At 48.7% G+C, this 15,441-nt stretch overlaps 1 protein-coding gene across 1 annotated transcript in view; it reads right to left on the bottom strand.

Moving 5' to 3' along the window:
- MDN1 (midasin AAA ATPase 1) overlaps positions 1 to 15,441 on the bottom strand; it is a 2,002,810-nt gene that overhangs the window by 37,281 nt on the left and 1,950,088 nt on the right. The window contains exons 99-100 of the mRNA XM_085611158.1: positions 7,629 to 7,743; positions 612 to 675 (exon numbers count right to left, since the gene is read on the bottom strand). Coding sequence (XP_085467284.1) covers positions 612 to 675; positions 7,629 to 7,743 — 179 coding nt within the window. The remainder of the gene's footprint in view (positions 1 to 611; positions 676 to 7,628; positions 7,744 to 15,441) is intronic.

The following is a 15,441-nucleotide window of genomic DNA, read 5'->3' as shown; positions in this document are numbered from 1 at the left end:
ATTTAGTACCCCAGACACCAATTCTGAAGCGGGTCTTAACTTGGTAGTCTGTCCTTGGCAATAGCTCCCATAAATATCCCACTACTGTGCCCCTGGATCTGGGTTGCTCACTGGCTCACAAATAGGGAGCAGTATTTTTCATAGCACCCAGTTCCTAATCTCATTGCCAGTACAACACACACTCCTAAATGTCTCCTTTATTAAGAGGAGAGTGTAAATTAGTATAGTGAGGTGAAACGCCTCTTGGCTTCAGACAGAGTTATGGGTGTGGAATGAGTGCTTGTCAAGGATGCCCAAATTAGGGCCCTGGAGACTGAAATCCCCCAAGGAAGCGGTGGATGGGTGCCAGGGTGGGATCTTGCACTCTATGTCCATTCCATCCCTAACCTCTCCAAAGAAACTCTCAACAGTGCATTGCTGAGATAAATGTGATGCTACCTGAGAAATAGCATGAAACAGGTTGTACATGAAGAGGAAAATAGACCATGTGTAAGAAACTCTGTAAACAGACTTTCTTGTTCGTGCCTTACGAGTAAAAACATAGCAACTACCAAAAATACTGAAAGTACACAGACGTTCATGCCTTAGAGTAAAAACGTAAAGAGACTGACCTGGACTGCTGTTTTGGGACAGCTGTTGAGCTGCAATGAACATGTTTGCAGATGACTCCAGGAACTGCAAAAGTAAAAAAACAATTATCTTCAGCAAACATCATTCTGGTGATACTCTATTTACCTAAAGATTCCTGACCATCTGGATTGCCTCCAGGCACAAACTGGATCTGGAAAAGTTCAACCAGTTCTCCTGCACCGTATGGCTTTGTGGGTCTCAATCTGGAGCTTCCTCAGGATGAGACATGAAGGGGGTGTCTATGGTGCCACCTGGTTCTCTGATCTTTGTTTCCCACCCCACCCCCCCACTACATTAGTGGTAGAGACGAACATATGGGTAATTCAATGCACAGAACTAAGAGCCAGATTACTTTATAACCTATTTTGAGATCGCAAACACTGCAATTGTCATCATGTAGTGTTTATGATTGCAAAATAGGAATTTCTTATACATAAAAACCATTTTTTTTTTAAATCAGTCAACTTTTACTAACTCCTAGGAAGTGTTCTGATTTTTTCAGTTTGTACCTTGGAAGGGGCATGTTGTGAGTGTCTCTTCCAAATTGCAAATTAGTACAATAGGTACCAATTGTTTGAAGCCGGAATATCAATTGCAAACCACTGAAAAGTTACCAAGTTGGGCTGGGATGCAACTGCTGCTCCCCGAATCCTAAAAGCTGTGCAAAGCACACTACAGAAGCAGTGTGGACCAACAACTGAAGCTGAGTCACACGGCCTGTGCCTGAACTGCCCACACAAAAGGTAGTGTGCCCCAAGCGAGTAGCCAGAAAAATTAAATGACCCCTACTTTGAACCACATGACAGTAAACATGCGAACAAACTGAGAGACCCTGACCATTCAATGCAGGTCTTTGAGAATTATTCTGCCCTCTACCGTGCAGAAAATAGTGAAAAATGATGCTTTTGAAGCACAATTTTAAAAGAATTTGGCCAAACAGCTGCATGTTTACCAGTCTTTCTTTCTTTCTTCCCTGCCACACTACAATTACACTATTCTTTGTTCTATTGTCCTCCTTTCTATTTGTTTTTTTTAACTCATTTATTCATTGAATTTTTTGCAGAACTATAGGCAACATAAATACAGCAGTCAATCACTTGATGTTAAGCTTATCCAGTATCTGTTAAGTAGAACATTACAAGTAATACAACAGTGTGAGAGGGAGTCACTATTCATGCAAAAACCAATGAATATTAACAAAAGGCCTCGGTCATTACTTGGGAGGGAACATGGGCCTGAGGCGGGCTATTCAAGGGGGAGTCAGGGGGAAAGAGGAGGGGATAACCATTAATTTTAGGAGGAGCTGGTGATCCATGAGGAAAAATTAAGGAAACCAGTGGTGTGCCCAATTCCTGGGTTGGTTGGGGAAAGGAACCTCAACCGGGAGGAGGACGTATTCTTTCCTTTTATTCTTCATTATTATTTTCCTTCGCTATTTCTCAGTCTTTTACTCATTCCTTCTATTGTTTTACTTTTCTTTCCTTCTTTATATTATTCTTTCTTTTCTACTTTATAGTATTCTTTCCACACTTTTTGTACCCTTTGTTCTCCATTTCTTTCCTTCATTTCTTCGTATGTGCCTTCTATCAGCTGTGCTTACTTTCTTTCTGACCATTTTTCTTTCTTTGCAGTCTTATTTTTCTTTATCTTTCATGTTCTGTTACATTTGCCTCTTACATATTGTTGTCATTGCCATTGTTTTTTTTTCTATTCCCCTTTCACCGACCACAAAGCTTTGCTATGTACCATATTTACTTCACTATTTATTAGCATCTGATTTTTTCTTGTGACATGGATATCTAGGATAAAAGACAATAATGGGCAATAAAGGGCAAGTTACTTACCTACGGTAACGCCTTATCTGGTAGAGACATAATCTAGCCACAGATACGTTACCTTAGAATATCCTAGGTGTCAGGCTGGATTCCGAAACATTTGCTCGAGCAATACTCTTGCTTGCCATAGGTGGCGTCTGTCAGCTCCGCGTGACGTCAGTGTCATCGACACTGGAAGTGACGTCCGCATCATCTATATAGGCACCACATTGGTTCGCTGATGTCAGTTACTTTTCACGACCTTCCATGCCAAGAGCACAGAGCCATGAAGTGCAAATACAGTGATGTGCATAGAACAACTAGGGCCCTGAAAGGGATCAGTCCTGACCCTAATAACACGTCCCTAGTGCGGGGAGAATGGGTGGGTCGGTAAGGAATCTGCGGCTAGATTGTGTCTCAACCAGATAAGAGACATCTAGCCACAGATTTCTTACCTTAGAATAGATACCCCAGCAATACTATCCCCAGGGGAGGGACTGCGTTCAAGTTTAGACCAGGATGTCCTGCAGGACAGAGGAGCCAAAAAGGCCGTCGACTCGAGTGTCCAGGCAGTATTGCTTAGTGAACGTATGCAGCGATGTCCACTTTGCTGCCTGACAAATGTCATGGACGAAGTGGTGGTCATCCACCCAGAACTCTTTAGAGTGGTCAAGGTAGAACAACAACGCTCTTTTTGGGTCCAGACAGTGGAGTCGCTCCTCCTCTTTAGAGAGGTGCGGAGTAGCATAGAAAGTGGGCAAGGTGAAAGATTGCCCCACGTGGAATGGCGTTACCACTTTCGGTAAGAAAGAGGCCCTTGTGCAAAGCATCAACTCAGAGAAGATGGTCAGGTAAGGAGGCTTGGATGACACAGCCTGCAATTCGCTCATCCTCCTGGCAGAATTTATTGTGACTAAAAATGCTGTTTTTATGGAATTGAGCAAGAGGGGGCAGTTGTGCAGAGGCAGAAAAGGAGGAGCAGATCAGGAAGGTGAAAACCAAAATAAGGTCCCTCTGAGGCATACCGAATGAGGCAGGCGGGAACATATGCAAAAGCCCCTTAATAAATCTGTTTACAACAGGGAATTAAAATAAAGAGGGTTGGTCTGGCAGCCTTAAGAAGGCAGACAAGGCCGAAAGGTACCCGTTTAGAGTGCTCAGAGCAGAGCCCTGCTAGGCAAGGGTCAAAATAGAGAGGGAAGCAGAAAGATGGTCAATAGACCATTCTGTACAATATTTTATACATTTCTGCCACCGGTAGGTGTACACGGTCTTGGTAGAGGGACGCCTGGCTGCCAAAATCACATCACAGACGTCGGAAGGAAGGATGAAAGCTATCAACTGCCACTGCTCCATCTCCATCCAAGAAGGCGTAGAGTTGACAAGTTCGGGTGGAGGACCCTCCCCTGCTGCTGCAACAGAAGATCCTCCCAAAGGGGCAGCCTGTGTGGAGAACCACTGCTCAGTTGGAGAAGCTCAGGAGACAAGACTCTCCATGCCCAGTCGGGAGCCAGAAGAATGACTTGGGCCCGGTCGCTCCTGATCTTGAGCACGGGACAGGAGTGGTAGTGGCGGAAATGCATACAGGAGGCCTGAGAGACACTCAAGACAAAGCGCCGAGTGAGTGTCGCCTTGGAAACTACAGCACGCACAACTGCTGACATTAAGCGTTCAGTTCTAACCAAGGCTCTCCCAGCTTCTGAAAGACCTGGTGCCACATTAGATGGAGACGCCATTCGTGATCCGCTAGGCATCGACGGCTGAGTTTGTCCACAATGGCATTCAGAGAAACTGCCATGTGTTGAACCAACAGGGATATGCCCTGCAGTTCCAGGAATGCCCAGAGACGCATGGCCTCTTGACAAAGGTTCCTCGACTCCAACTCGCCCTATTTATTGCAGTACTACATGGCGGTGGTGTTGTCCATGAACACCTGCACTAGACTTCCCTTGATGGAGGGTAGAAAGGCTTTCAAAGCCAGTTGGATCGCACAGAGCTCAGGCAGGTTAATGTGGAGTCTAGATTCCACTGGAGACCAGATTCCTCTGGTCTCCACCTCTCCCAGATTGATTGATTGATTGATTGATAGGGAATTTGTAATGCGCTACTTTGCCCGAAGGCGTCAAGGCGCAAATGATGGAAAACAATCAGTCGAATCCAGGAAAAAGAAGGACTTTAGGGGTAAGATGGCCACCCCAGCCCAGGACTGACTCATCTGTCACTACTGTGGGACCTGGTTGGGGTCTGCCTCTGGCCCAATCGTGGTTCGTTACCCCCACTGCAGATCTTTCACAGTTCCCTCAGAGCCTGACAATGTTGGAGAAATTCCCCATGATACTGTGCCCATTGAAACTTCAGGTCCCACTGCAGAGCCCGCATATGGTATCTGGCATGCGTCACTAGCAGGATGCAGGAGGCCATGATGCCCATCAACCTCAGAGTTCGTGTCACCAAAATCCAGGATAAAGGTTGAAACATCGGTATCATATCCTGAATATCCTGGACTCGCCGTTCGGGAGGATAGGCCAGAAACTGAACTGTGTCATGAACAGCTCCAATGAAATGGAGTGTCTGAGAGGGAGTCACGTGTGACTTTGGCAGTTAATAGTGAAACCCAGTGAAAGCAGGAGGTTTGCCGTAGTCTCGAGGTAGGAGATAACCACCTGGGACAAGCTCACCTTTAACAGCCAGTTAATCGAGTTAGGGGAAGACAGGCAGCCCTGATCTGCGCAGATGAGCTGTGACCACCACTATCACCTTGGTGAACACCATGGGGCGCGTGTAAGGCACTGTGAACTGAAAGTGCTTGTGGCCCACCGTGAACCGCAAGTAACGTCTGTAGGCAAGCAGGACGGGGATAAGGAAATAAGCATCCTGCAGATCCAGACTACCATCCAGTCTCCTGGGTCGAGGGCAGAAAGGACCTTGGCCAAAGTGAGCATTTTGAACTTCTCCTTCCAAAGGAATAAGTTGAGGGTCCAAAGGTTTAGGTTAGGCAGCAGGCCTTTGTCCTTTTTGGGAACCAGAAAGTAGCAGTGATAACAACCACGTCCTACTTCTAGCACAGAGACACTCTCTATGTCCCCCTTGGCCAAGAGAGACGTAACTTCCTTGCAGAGAAGCGCCAAATGATCCTTCGACATATGGTCGTAGGAGGGTGGTATGGAGGGAGGAGTAGTCTCGAAGTGGAAGGAGTAGCCCCTTCGAACTATCTGCAGAACCCATCTGCCAGACGTGATGGACTGCCAGCGGAGGAGGTGATGGCAAATCCTGCCTCCGAATGGCCGATGATGGTCCTGAAACATCCGAGTAGGAGGGTTTGGCGGAAATGGCAGAGGGGGAAAGGGTGGACTGGCCTTCTCGCTGGCTTCCTAACCCACGAGGACACTGGATCCCACATCCTTGGCCATGCAGATGCTGGACAGCTTGCATGACTCTATGGCCAGGCTGGACAGGACGTGGCTGGGCACCCCTTCCGTAGCCACAAAACAGATGAAAGGCAGGCTGAGGGGGACGGATGGTAGCCGTTAGGCCCAAGGATTTTGTCGTAGTTTAAGATTTCTTGAAGTGATCAAGCACAAAGTCTGCCTTGTCGGCAAAAAGGCGAGTGCGGTCCTGCAGGACGCAAAAACAAAAGAGAAAAAAGAATTGCAAATGTGGGGTGGGGTCTGTAGCTGATGGGGCACAGGTGTGGAGTGAGTTTGGCCACAGAGCCTAGCCGCAAACCAACAAGCAGCGAGGGGTTGTCCTCTTGTAGGGGGTCGAGCGCAAACATATCACAATAAGATGTTAATTAACCCCTTCCATGCTCATGACGGAACGATTCCGTCATGAGCATCGGTTGAGCTGTGCTCATGACGGAACCGTTCCGTCATGGCCCCGCCCGCGCTCGAACCCTTCAGCACCGCTGGGGAATCCGCGCAGCGCTGAAGGGGTTAAAAAAAAAAAAAAAAAAAAAAAAAGACTAACTCAACCCCCCCTGCCACCCCAAAGTGGAGTTAGACGTAAGTAAAGCAGTGAAATTTTAAATTGCATTAAGAAAGACTTTGAAATTCACTGAAAAAGCACAACTTTAAAAACAAAACAAAAAAAATCCTCAGTTATACTTAACTGACTTGAGTATAACTTGCACCACTGTAATGCACTGCTTATAATCTGACATATCCCATCACTGATGTCATCTGAAATATTTGGTGGTGCAAGTTATTAGTATGGTAGTTGCATACAACTAGCGAATTTCATTTTTTTCAGTTTTCATGAGAGAGAGAGAGACACACGCGCACACACACACACAGGAACTCAGTTGGTGTCTACATGGCAGGGAAAGACAACACGTTTCGCGCGATACCAGAACCTTGCTCATGAGCAGTGTGAGTAAGGCTGTGGTATTAGACAAAAAAATTAACACCATCTCTCGGAGTGCCGGAATCTGCACGTATATGTTTGCAGATAATCTTCTTGATTTGGTACATGGCACGGGTGTGCCCGTGCACCCACTGTGGTCAGGTTGCTACTTGGAAAGTTGCCATTGCCGCTGTGCATGCACATACACACACTTGCAGAAAGATGAAAAAGAGAGCAAAATGGTGGAGAGTGGTATAGTGCAGACTATGAGACAAAAACAGATCTGATTACTTTAACAGTACCATACCAAACTGCATTTATCAGTCCAGGCTCAGAAGCAGTTTCTGGTCCACTTTGAAGTCTAGAGATTAATGAATGAGGATTCAGCAGGAATTGTTGTCTTTTACTAGTTAAGTTACCTCTCGGTCTGCTCAGTCAATAATTTGACAAATGATAATACAGCTGTAGATGGTAACAAGAAAGGGGCATTAGGAACTTCTAGAGAAGCCCTGTGAGGAGACATACGATTTGGCTTTTTCGAAGGGTGTCTTCGAGGCCTTATAGCCTGCTAGTTAGTGCAGTTCCAATAGACTGAGATAGCTTGAATGGTGAACAAAAATAGGGCTCATTTAAGCAGTAATCTTTTTCATACCAATTTAAATCAAGTATAAAGTATTATAAAGCATTATGCACAACTGTTCACTGCAACATGGATCTATACAACCAATGCATGTCTACTCACTGAAAAGCAACATTGGATTTGTAGTAAAAAAAATGGCATTCAGTATTCAATAGCATTCATTTTCTCTGTCTGCCCCAATTACCAGCTGCCAAACATACCTGTGCAATTCGGGTTTTCTTCTGCTGGAATTTACAGAGCCTCAGGATCCTTGCGCCAGAGTGGTCACTAAATTGCTCATGAAAAGGATGAAGTAACTGTACTGATTCGCCAAAGCTATGAATAAAAGAAAAAGTATGTAATTTTCTCGAATATAAAAACCTGAAGGGATCAGGAACTACATAGGAACATTATGATACTGGAGCTTAACATGAGCATTTGAGGAGCATTGAAAGGAGCACATTTCTTAATTTACACCCATTGTCTAATTTTCTATTCCAGTACACTGAATGCTACAATAAGTTGGAACAAGGAAAACACTCAAAATCATGTTCCTGGTATGCTGCTAGGGTTATAAATTCACAAGTCCACGTCTAGGATTTAACAGTGCCTTTGAACACAGGATGGTATACTTCATAAGAGGGGAAGAAAGAGAAGATTTTGTGAAATTAACAAGCAACATTTTGCTTACCAGTGTCGAGTTACACGTAATTGTTCGAAGGAAATTCAAGGCTCCTGGTAGTTGCCAAAGTGTACCAAAGAGGTACCACACCTTAGGTGTGTGATGCAATAACTTTAGTAAGCAAAAAAGTTTGGGGATTAGGGGTTATTTGCCTCTCATGTCCAGGCGCCTATCCTACAGGAGGTAAACTAGGCCAAGTGCACTCTTTCCGCACTTGATTCTCAAGGTAGAGTGTTTCCTCCTCTCTTTTGGGGGGATGGGAAGATGGGTTGGGGAGGCACAAAAAGCGTCGGAAGAGTAAGGGACTGTGACATGAAAAGTAGTCAAAATGTTCGGTACAAAGTCATGCTCGCTCTGGTACTTAGCCCCAATTTGTCTAAAATGAAGGTGGTGTGGGGGGCTGGACTAACAGCCTGAAGCTCACTCATGCAACAAACTGTGGTGATCACGATGAGATAGAGTATCATCAGGGTCAGAAGACGTAGGGGACAGCTGTGTGACAGCTGTGTAACAGCTCAAAGGGGGTACACATAAGAAAAGTAAGGACTAAATTAAGGCCCCACTGAGGCATCACAAAAGGCTTCGGAGGAAACATGTAGACCAAACTTTTGAGAAAACGCATCACATCAAGTGATGTGAACGAAGACTGCTGGTCAAGTAAACGCAGAAAGGCAGCAAGGTAACTTTGAACAGTGTCCACTGCAAGCACTTGCTAAGCCAAAGACAAAAACAGTAACACACCCAACAGTTTGGACTGAAATGGGTTTGTGTTATAGGTTACACCAGCCACAAACGTGTCCCGCTGACTTGCATAAATAGACTTTGTATAATAACGCCTGGCCACTAGGATCACATCCTCTAATTCGGGAGGTAGCGGGAATTCAGTCAACTGCTACCAATCAATCTCCACACATGGAGGTGTAGATTGTGCAGGCCTAGGTGTAGAACCCTACCCCGCCGATGCCAGAGGAAATCCTCCGGAAGTGACAGACTGATCAGAGGAGATATGCTCATGCCCAGAAGTTCAGGGTACCATACTCTCCTGGCACAATCTGCAGCCATTAGGAAGGCGTGGGCCAGGTCATTCCATATCCGCATCAGAACTCACAGCAGGAGAGGTCGAGGGGGGAAAGCCCTACAAGAGTCCCATGCTCCACTCTAGGTGTTGTCCGTTAACACCTGCACTAGCCTTCCCTTAATGGAGGGCAGAAAAGACTTAAATTGCCACCCGGAGTTCCAGTAGGTTGGTATGGAGTCTGGATTCCGCCAGACAAGAGGCCTCTGATCTACACCTCTCAAAGATGGCCTCCCCATCCCAGAAGTAACATGTCTGTCGCAACTGTCAGATCTGGTTGGGGAAAGGAGAGGGGTATGCTACTGACCAAATCGCGGGTCGTTTGACACCGCTGCATATCTTTTGAAATTCCCTCTGAAATCTGGACCTTGTCGGAGAGATTTCCCTGATGCTGCACCAACTGGAGCTTCATGTCCTACTGCAGAACACGCATATACCAGCCGGCATGTGTCACAAGCAGGAGGCCATGAGGCCCAGCAGCTTCAGTCAGTCCCACTGACATTCAGGAGGGAGGCTGAACCATCGGTATCCTAGCCTGAATAACTTGGAGCCGCCATTCGGGAGGTTAGGCCCAAAACTGCACAGTGGCCAGAATAGCTCTGATGAAAGGGAACATCTGGGAGGGGGTGTCACGTTGATAGTGACTTCGGTACGTTGTTAGTAAACCCCAGAGAACGCTGGAGATCCGCCATAGTCTCGAGGTGGAAGGCGACAGCCTGGGGCAAGCCCAACTTCAACATCGAGATAGGGAAAGACTGGCACCCCTGATCTCCGCAGATGAGCTGCAACTACTGCCATCACCTCGGTGAACACCCAAGGGCGCTGGTAAAGCCAAAAGGAAGCACGACGAACTGAGAGTGCTCATGGCCCACAGTGAAATGTAGGTAACGCCTGTGGGCAGGCAGGACGAGAATGTGGAAGTATGCTTTCTGCAAGTCCAATGCACCCATCCAGTATCCTGGGCCCAGGGCAGACAGGATTTGAGTGAGCGTAAGAATTTTAAACTTCTCCTTTTTGAGGAAGAAATTAAGAATGCGCAGGTCTAGAATAGGACAAAGGCCTCTGTCCTTTTTGGGCACCAGAAAGTAGCAAGAATAACAGCCATGACCTACTTCTGGCGTCTGCACCCTCTCTATGGCTCCCTTCACCAAAAGAGCTGTCACTTCCTGGCAGAGTAAGGAGAGGCGGTTCCTTGTCAGTCTGTCGCAAGTGGGTGGCATTGGTGGTGGGGTAGTCACGAAGGGGAGGGAGTAGCCTCTTCTGAATATTTGAAGATCCTGGCCCAGCGGACTGACGTTCTAGACCTCCAGCACGGCAGGTGGTGGCATATCTTGTCTTCGACTGTGTGCCTAAGATGGTAACATGGAAAACTTAAGGGGTTTGGAGGCTGCAACTGCAGGGGTGAGTGAGGGGGATACTGGCTCTATCTCTGGCCGCCCAACACGACTGTATGACCTTTAAATGGCCACAAAAGAAGTGCAAGGCAGACTGGGGTGGGTGAGGGGCAATGAAAAGGCACGAAGACCTGGCAGTGGCTCTGCTATCCTTGAAGTGCACCAGTGCTGAGTCCGCCTTGTCTCTGAAGAGACGAGAGCCCCAAGCAGGACGCTTGGAGCTTCATTAAATAAGAGCTTCATTAAATGAGAGAAACGGTTCTGAGGGGGTAACTCCTGGCTGAAGCACCTCTGTCAAGACGTTAGTCTCGACTACCACACTGGATTGACTGTGGTGCAGGGCCTCCGCCACCCTTCTCACCACCATAGCAAAATAAGCCCCTTCTCCTAAGCCATGGTAAGAGAGAGAACATGCCAGTATCTGGAAAGGTCTCAAGTCCACTGGCGTCTAATTACTCACACCAGTCCATGTTGGCGTCTAGGGGCTGGTATTCTTCATGGTCCAGCGACCTCTCACACTCCTACCAGCCCATAAGAACAGTGCTTGAGCTGTGGCCTAGAAGCAAAGGCTCCAGTCTCCGAGTTGGATGAGAATGGGAATAGGAGCAGTGGTGCTGGGAGCATCAGCTACAGAACCGGAGCCGGGAAAGGTTGAGGTGGTGTGACCAGTGCCAGCCTGGATCAATCTCTTAAGCCAAGGGGTCGGACTGGAGCTGGTGGCAGAGAACCAGAGGGGCCCCTTCTGAACCCATGGGCCCAGAGGCGCACCAGTAGGAATGGGCTGCCCAAATTTGTGGTGCATAGCCTCATAAAACTCATGGAGTTGAGCGGGGGTCGCTCCGGCTCTTGGAAACATGGAGAGGTGCAGAGTCGGAGCAGGGTCAGGCCTCGAAATAAGACACTTCCTTGTCATGCCGAAAACCTCTTTGACTTCTTGCGCTTGTGGGACAAGATCTCATGCTCCGTAACAGATCCCGGGACTGTCCTCTCAACCACGTCGGGCATCAATGAAATTAAGGGAGTGCTCCCTCAAAGCCTTGGAGAGAATGATGAGGCAGTTGACGCAGGCCATAGCGTCCAGGCTGCGCTCAAAGGCACCAAAGGCAAACAAGATGCAGGTCCGTCACAGACATCTGATGATGACAGGCGCTGCAGGGTTTGAAGTTGGCCTTCCTAGTGGACAACCTGCCACACCGGGAGAAAAATCTCAAAAAGACTAAGGAAAAGTCAAAAAAGGTTTGTCAAAAATGGACTGGGGAGAGATAGCTCTTACCAGATCTGTGCTGACTGGTGTGGACAGAAAAGAACGGACGTCCGTGTGCTTGGGTGGTGCCTCTATAGGCATTGCGCATGTGATTTCGGAGCAGATGACGTCACCTGCTCTGTCAGATTGCTCTATCTAACGGCACAGAGGTACAGCTCAAGATTTTTCGGATCCAGTCTATTCTAAGGAGATGAATCTGCAGTTAGAAGTCTCTATTAGAAACTCAAGTTTTACAAATACTAACATACAAGTTACTTACCTTCGGTAACAATGTATCTGGTAGAGTCAATTCTAGCCGCAGATTCCTTAACGTAGAATTATCTAGGCGTGAGACTGGATCCGGAATTATTTTTGCCACAGCATCTCTGCGTGCGCCGGGGGTGGGGAGGGGGCATTGGGATGGCGGCACCACATGACTCTGCCCTGACGTTGTCCGCAGACGTGATGTCAGCGAGGTCACATAAGTCCCACCCCGGCGTGCCGACGTCGGTTTTCTTCGGAGAACTTATCCGCGCCACAATGCGGAGCCATTACAAACAAAACTGTGAGAGTAAGGGAACAGTGTGCGAAAAAAATCAGTGAAACTGAAAGAAGCGAATTAGGGACAGTGCCAAGCACTGTGTCACTGAAAGTCATGGAAAGGAAAGAGCAGAGCACCGCTCTGAGAAGCAACCCTGCAAAGCGAAGGCGATATCCTCACTGGAGGCAGAAAACATGTGAAAAATGTTGTGGCAGACGACAGAAATTCTGCCACCACAATCTCTAACAGTCAAGGGCAACAAGTCCGGAACAGATGAGTAACGACAAATCGAACAAGTTACTACTTGTGTAACAATATATGTGTAAGAGACATTAGTTACGGATTGATTCCTTACCTTAAAATATCCTCAGGCGTCAGACTGGATCTGGAAAGTTTTGCTAGCAGTACCCCTGCGCGTCAGAAGGTGGCGTCTTGCAGCTCCGCGTCCGTCGCTGGCGTCGTAAGCGCCGAGATGACATTACAGAGACTACTTAGGCGCCACCCATGCGCACAGACATCAGTTCTGTATACGACTTTCCATGCCAGGAACGCAGAGCCATGCAAGAAACTTACCATTGGTGCCATGAAACTAGGTGGGTCTGCGAACAGATTAAACCAGAAAGTCACGGAGAACAGAACGGCCAAAGAAGCAGTCTCTCCGGGCTTGACTGTCAAGGCAGTAATGCTTGGTAAACGTGTGCAGAGAGGCCCACGTAGCTGCCTGACTAATGTCCTGCAAGGGAACGCCGCGTCACAAGGCAGTAGTGGCTGCAGTCGCCCTGGTAGAATGGGCACGCAGCCCCACAGGAGGCTCCTTCTTAGCCAAGGAGTAACAGGCTTTGTTGCACAGAATGACCCACCGAGAGATGGTCCGCTTGTGCACGGCCCGACCTTTTTTGGCGCCCATGTAACCAACAAAGAGATGGTCATCCACCTGGAACTGTCGTGTACGCATCGGATGGAACGAGAGCGCACGTTTTGGGTCCAGATAGTGGAGCCTCTCTTCCTCCCTCGAAGGATGCGCGGGTGGAAAGAAGGTGGGCAAAGTGATGGTCTGCCCGATGTGGAAGGGCGTGACAACCTTTGGCAAAAAAGAAGGACAGGTCCTCAACACCACCTTGCACGGATGAACAGAAAGGAAAGGAGGTTTAGAAGAAAGAGTCTGGAGCTCACTCACTCTTCTGGCAGAGGTGATAGCTACCAGGAAAGCTGTCTTGAGAGTGAGAAGACGTAAAGGACAGTTATGAAGGGGCTCAAAGGGAGCACACATCAGAAAGGTCAAGACAAGATTCAAATCCCATTGAGGCAATATGAAAGGCACAGGAGGGAACATGTGTGAAATGCCCTTGAGGAAACAGTTAACAACGGGAGACTTAAAGAGAGAAGGCTGATCTGGAAGCCTTAGAAAGGCAGAGATAGCCGAAAGATAACCTTTGAGGGTGCCCAGAGCAGAGCCCTGCTGGGCCAAAGAAAGAAGGAATGGGAGGACTTCGGAAAGAGGGGCAGAAAGGGGATCCACAGCCTTAGCTGTGCACCATGCCACAAACTTGTTCCACCTGCAGGCATATACCGTTTTAGTGGAGGGACGCCTGGCTGCCAGAATAACATCACAGACTTCGGGAGGAAGATCGAAAGCGGTCAACTGTCGCCGCTCAATCTCCACGCATGGAGGTGGAGGCAGGACAGGTTCAGGTGGAGGACCGCCCCCTGCTGTTAAGACAGAAGATCCTCCCGAAGAGGCAGACGGATCGGGGGATTGATCGCCATGCTGAGTAGCTTGGGATACCAGTATCTTCGTGCCCAATCTGGAGCGACAAGGATGACTTGAGCCCGGTCGCGCTGAATCTTCTTCAGCACTCTGGGAAGGAGTGGTATAGGCGGAATGGCATACAACAGACTGCAACTCCACTTGCGACAAAAAGCGTCCCCGAGCGAGTGGCGCCTTGGAAATTCCAACGCACAGAACTGATGACATTACGCATTCTCTTCGATGGCGAATAGATCTAACCAAGGCTCTCCCCACTGCAGAAAGAGACCTTGCGCCACGTCCGAGTGCAGACGCCATTCGTGATCCATCAAGCACTGGCGGCTGAGTTCATCCACCCTGGCGTTCAGAGAACCTGCCATGTGTTGAACCACCAAGGTAATGCCTTGACGTTACAGCCATGTCCAGAGGCGCAGAGCCTCCTGACATAGGATCCACGACCACACCCCGCCCTGTTTGTTGCAATACCACATGGCGGTGGTGTTGTCCGTGAACACCTGCACCACACTTCCCCGGACAACGGGAAGAAATGCCTTCAGTGCAAGACGGATCGCCCGAAGCTCCAAAAGGTTGGTATGGAGTTGGGACTCCGCCGGAGACCAGAGGCCTCTGATTTCCGCCTCTTCCATGTGGCCACCCCATCCCAGGAGGGATGCGTCCGTCACCATTGAGTGCTCCGGTTGGGGAAGGGAGGGGATCTGCCATTGACCCAATCGCGATTCGTGAGCTACCACTGCAATTGTCGTGCAGTGCCCTCCGAGATCTGGACATGATCGGACAGGTTGCCCTGATGCTGCGCCCACTGGAACTTCAGGTCCCACTGCAGAGCCCGTATACGCCATCTGGCATGTGGCACCAGTAGGATGCAGGAGGCCATTAGGCACAGGAGCCAGAGGGTCATCCTGACTGAAACCCGGGATAGAGGCTGAAAGATCGAAACCATAGCCTGAATATCCCGGACTTGCCGCTCGGGAGGATAAACCCGAAACAGCGTAGAATCCAGAACCGCTCCGCTGAAGGGGAGCTTCTGAGAGGGACTCAGGTGCGACTTTGGCACATTGATGGAGAAGCCCAGCAAATGCAGGAGGTCGGCCGTAGTCTGAAGGTGGTTAACGACTGCCTGGGGCGAGCCCGCCTTCAGCAACCAGTCGTCGCGGTAAGGCAAGATTGACACCCCTGACCTGCGCAGGTTAGCCGCGACCACCGCAACCACCTTCGTGAACACCCGAGGGGCGCTGGTAAGGCCGAAGGGGAGCACGGCAAACTGAAAATGCTCCTGGCCTACCGTGAACCACAGGTAACGCCGGTGGGCCGGCAGGACGAGGATATGAAAA

The sequence above is a fragment of the Triturus cristatus genome, chromosome 6 (genome assembly GCF_964204655.1).
Source record: "Triturus cristatus chromosome 6, aTriCri1.1, whole genome shotgun sequence".
NCBI lineage: Eukaryota > Metazoa > Chordata > Amphibia > Caudata > Salamandridae > Triturus > Triturus cristatus.
The sequence above is the reverse complement of the archived record's forward strand: the minus strand, read 5'-3'. Positions and strand labels throughout refer to the sequence as shown.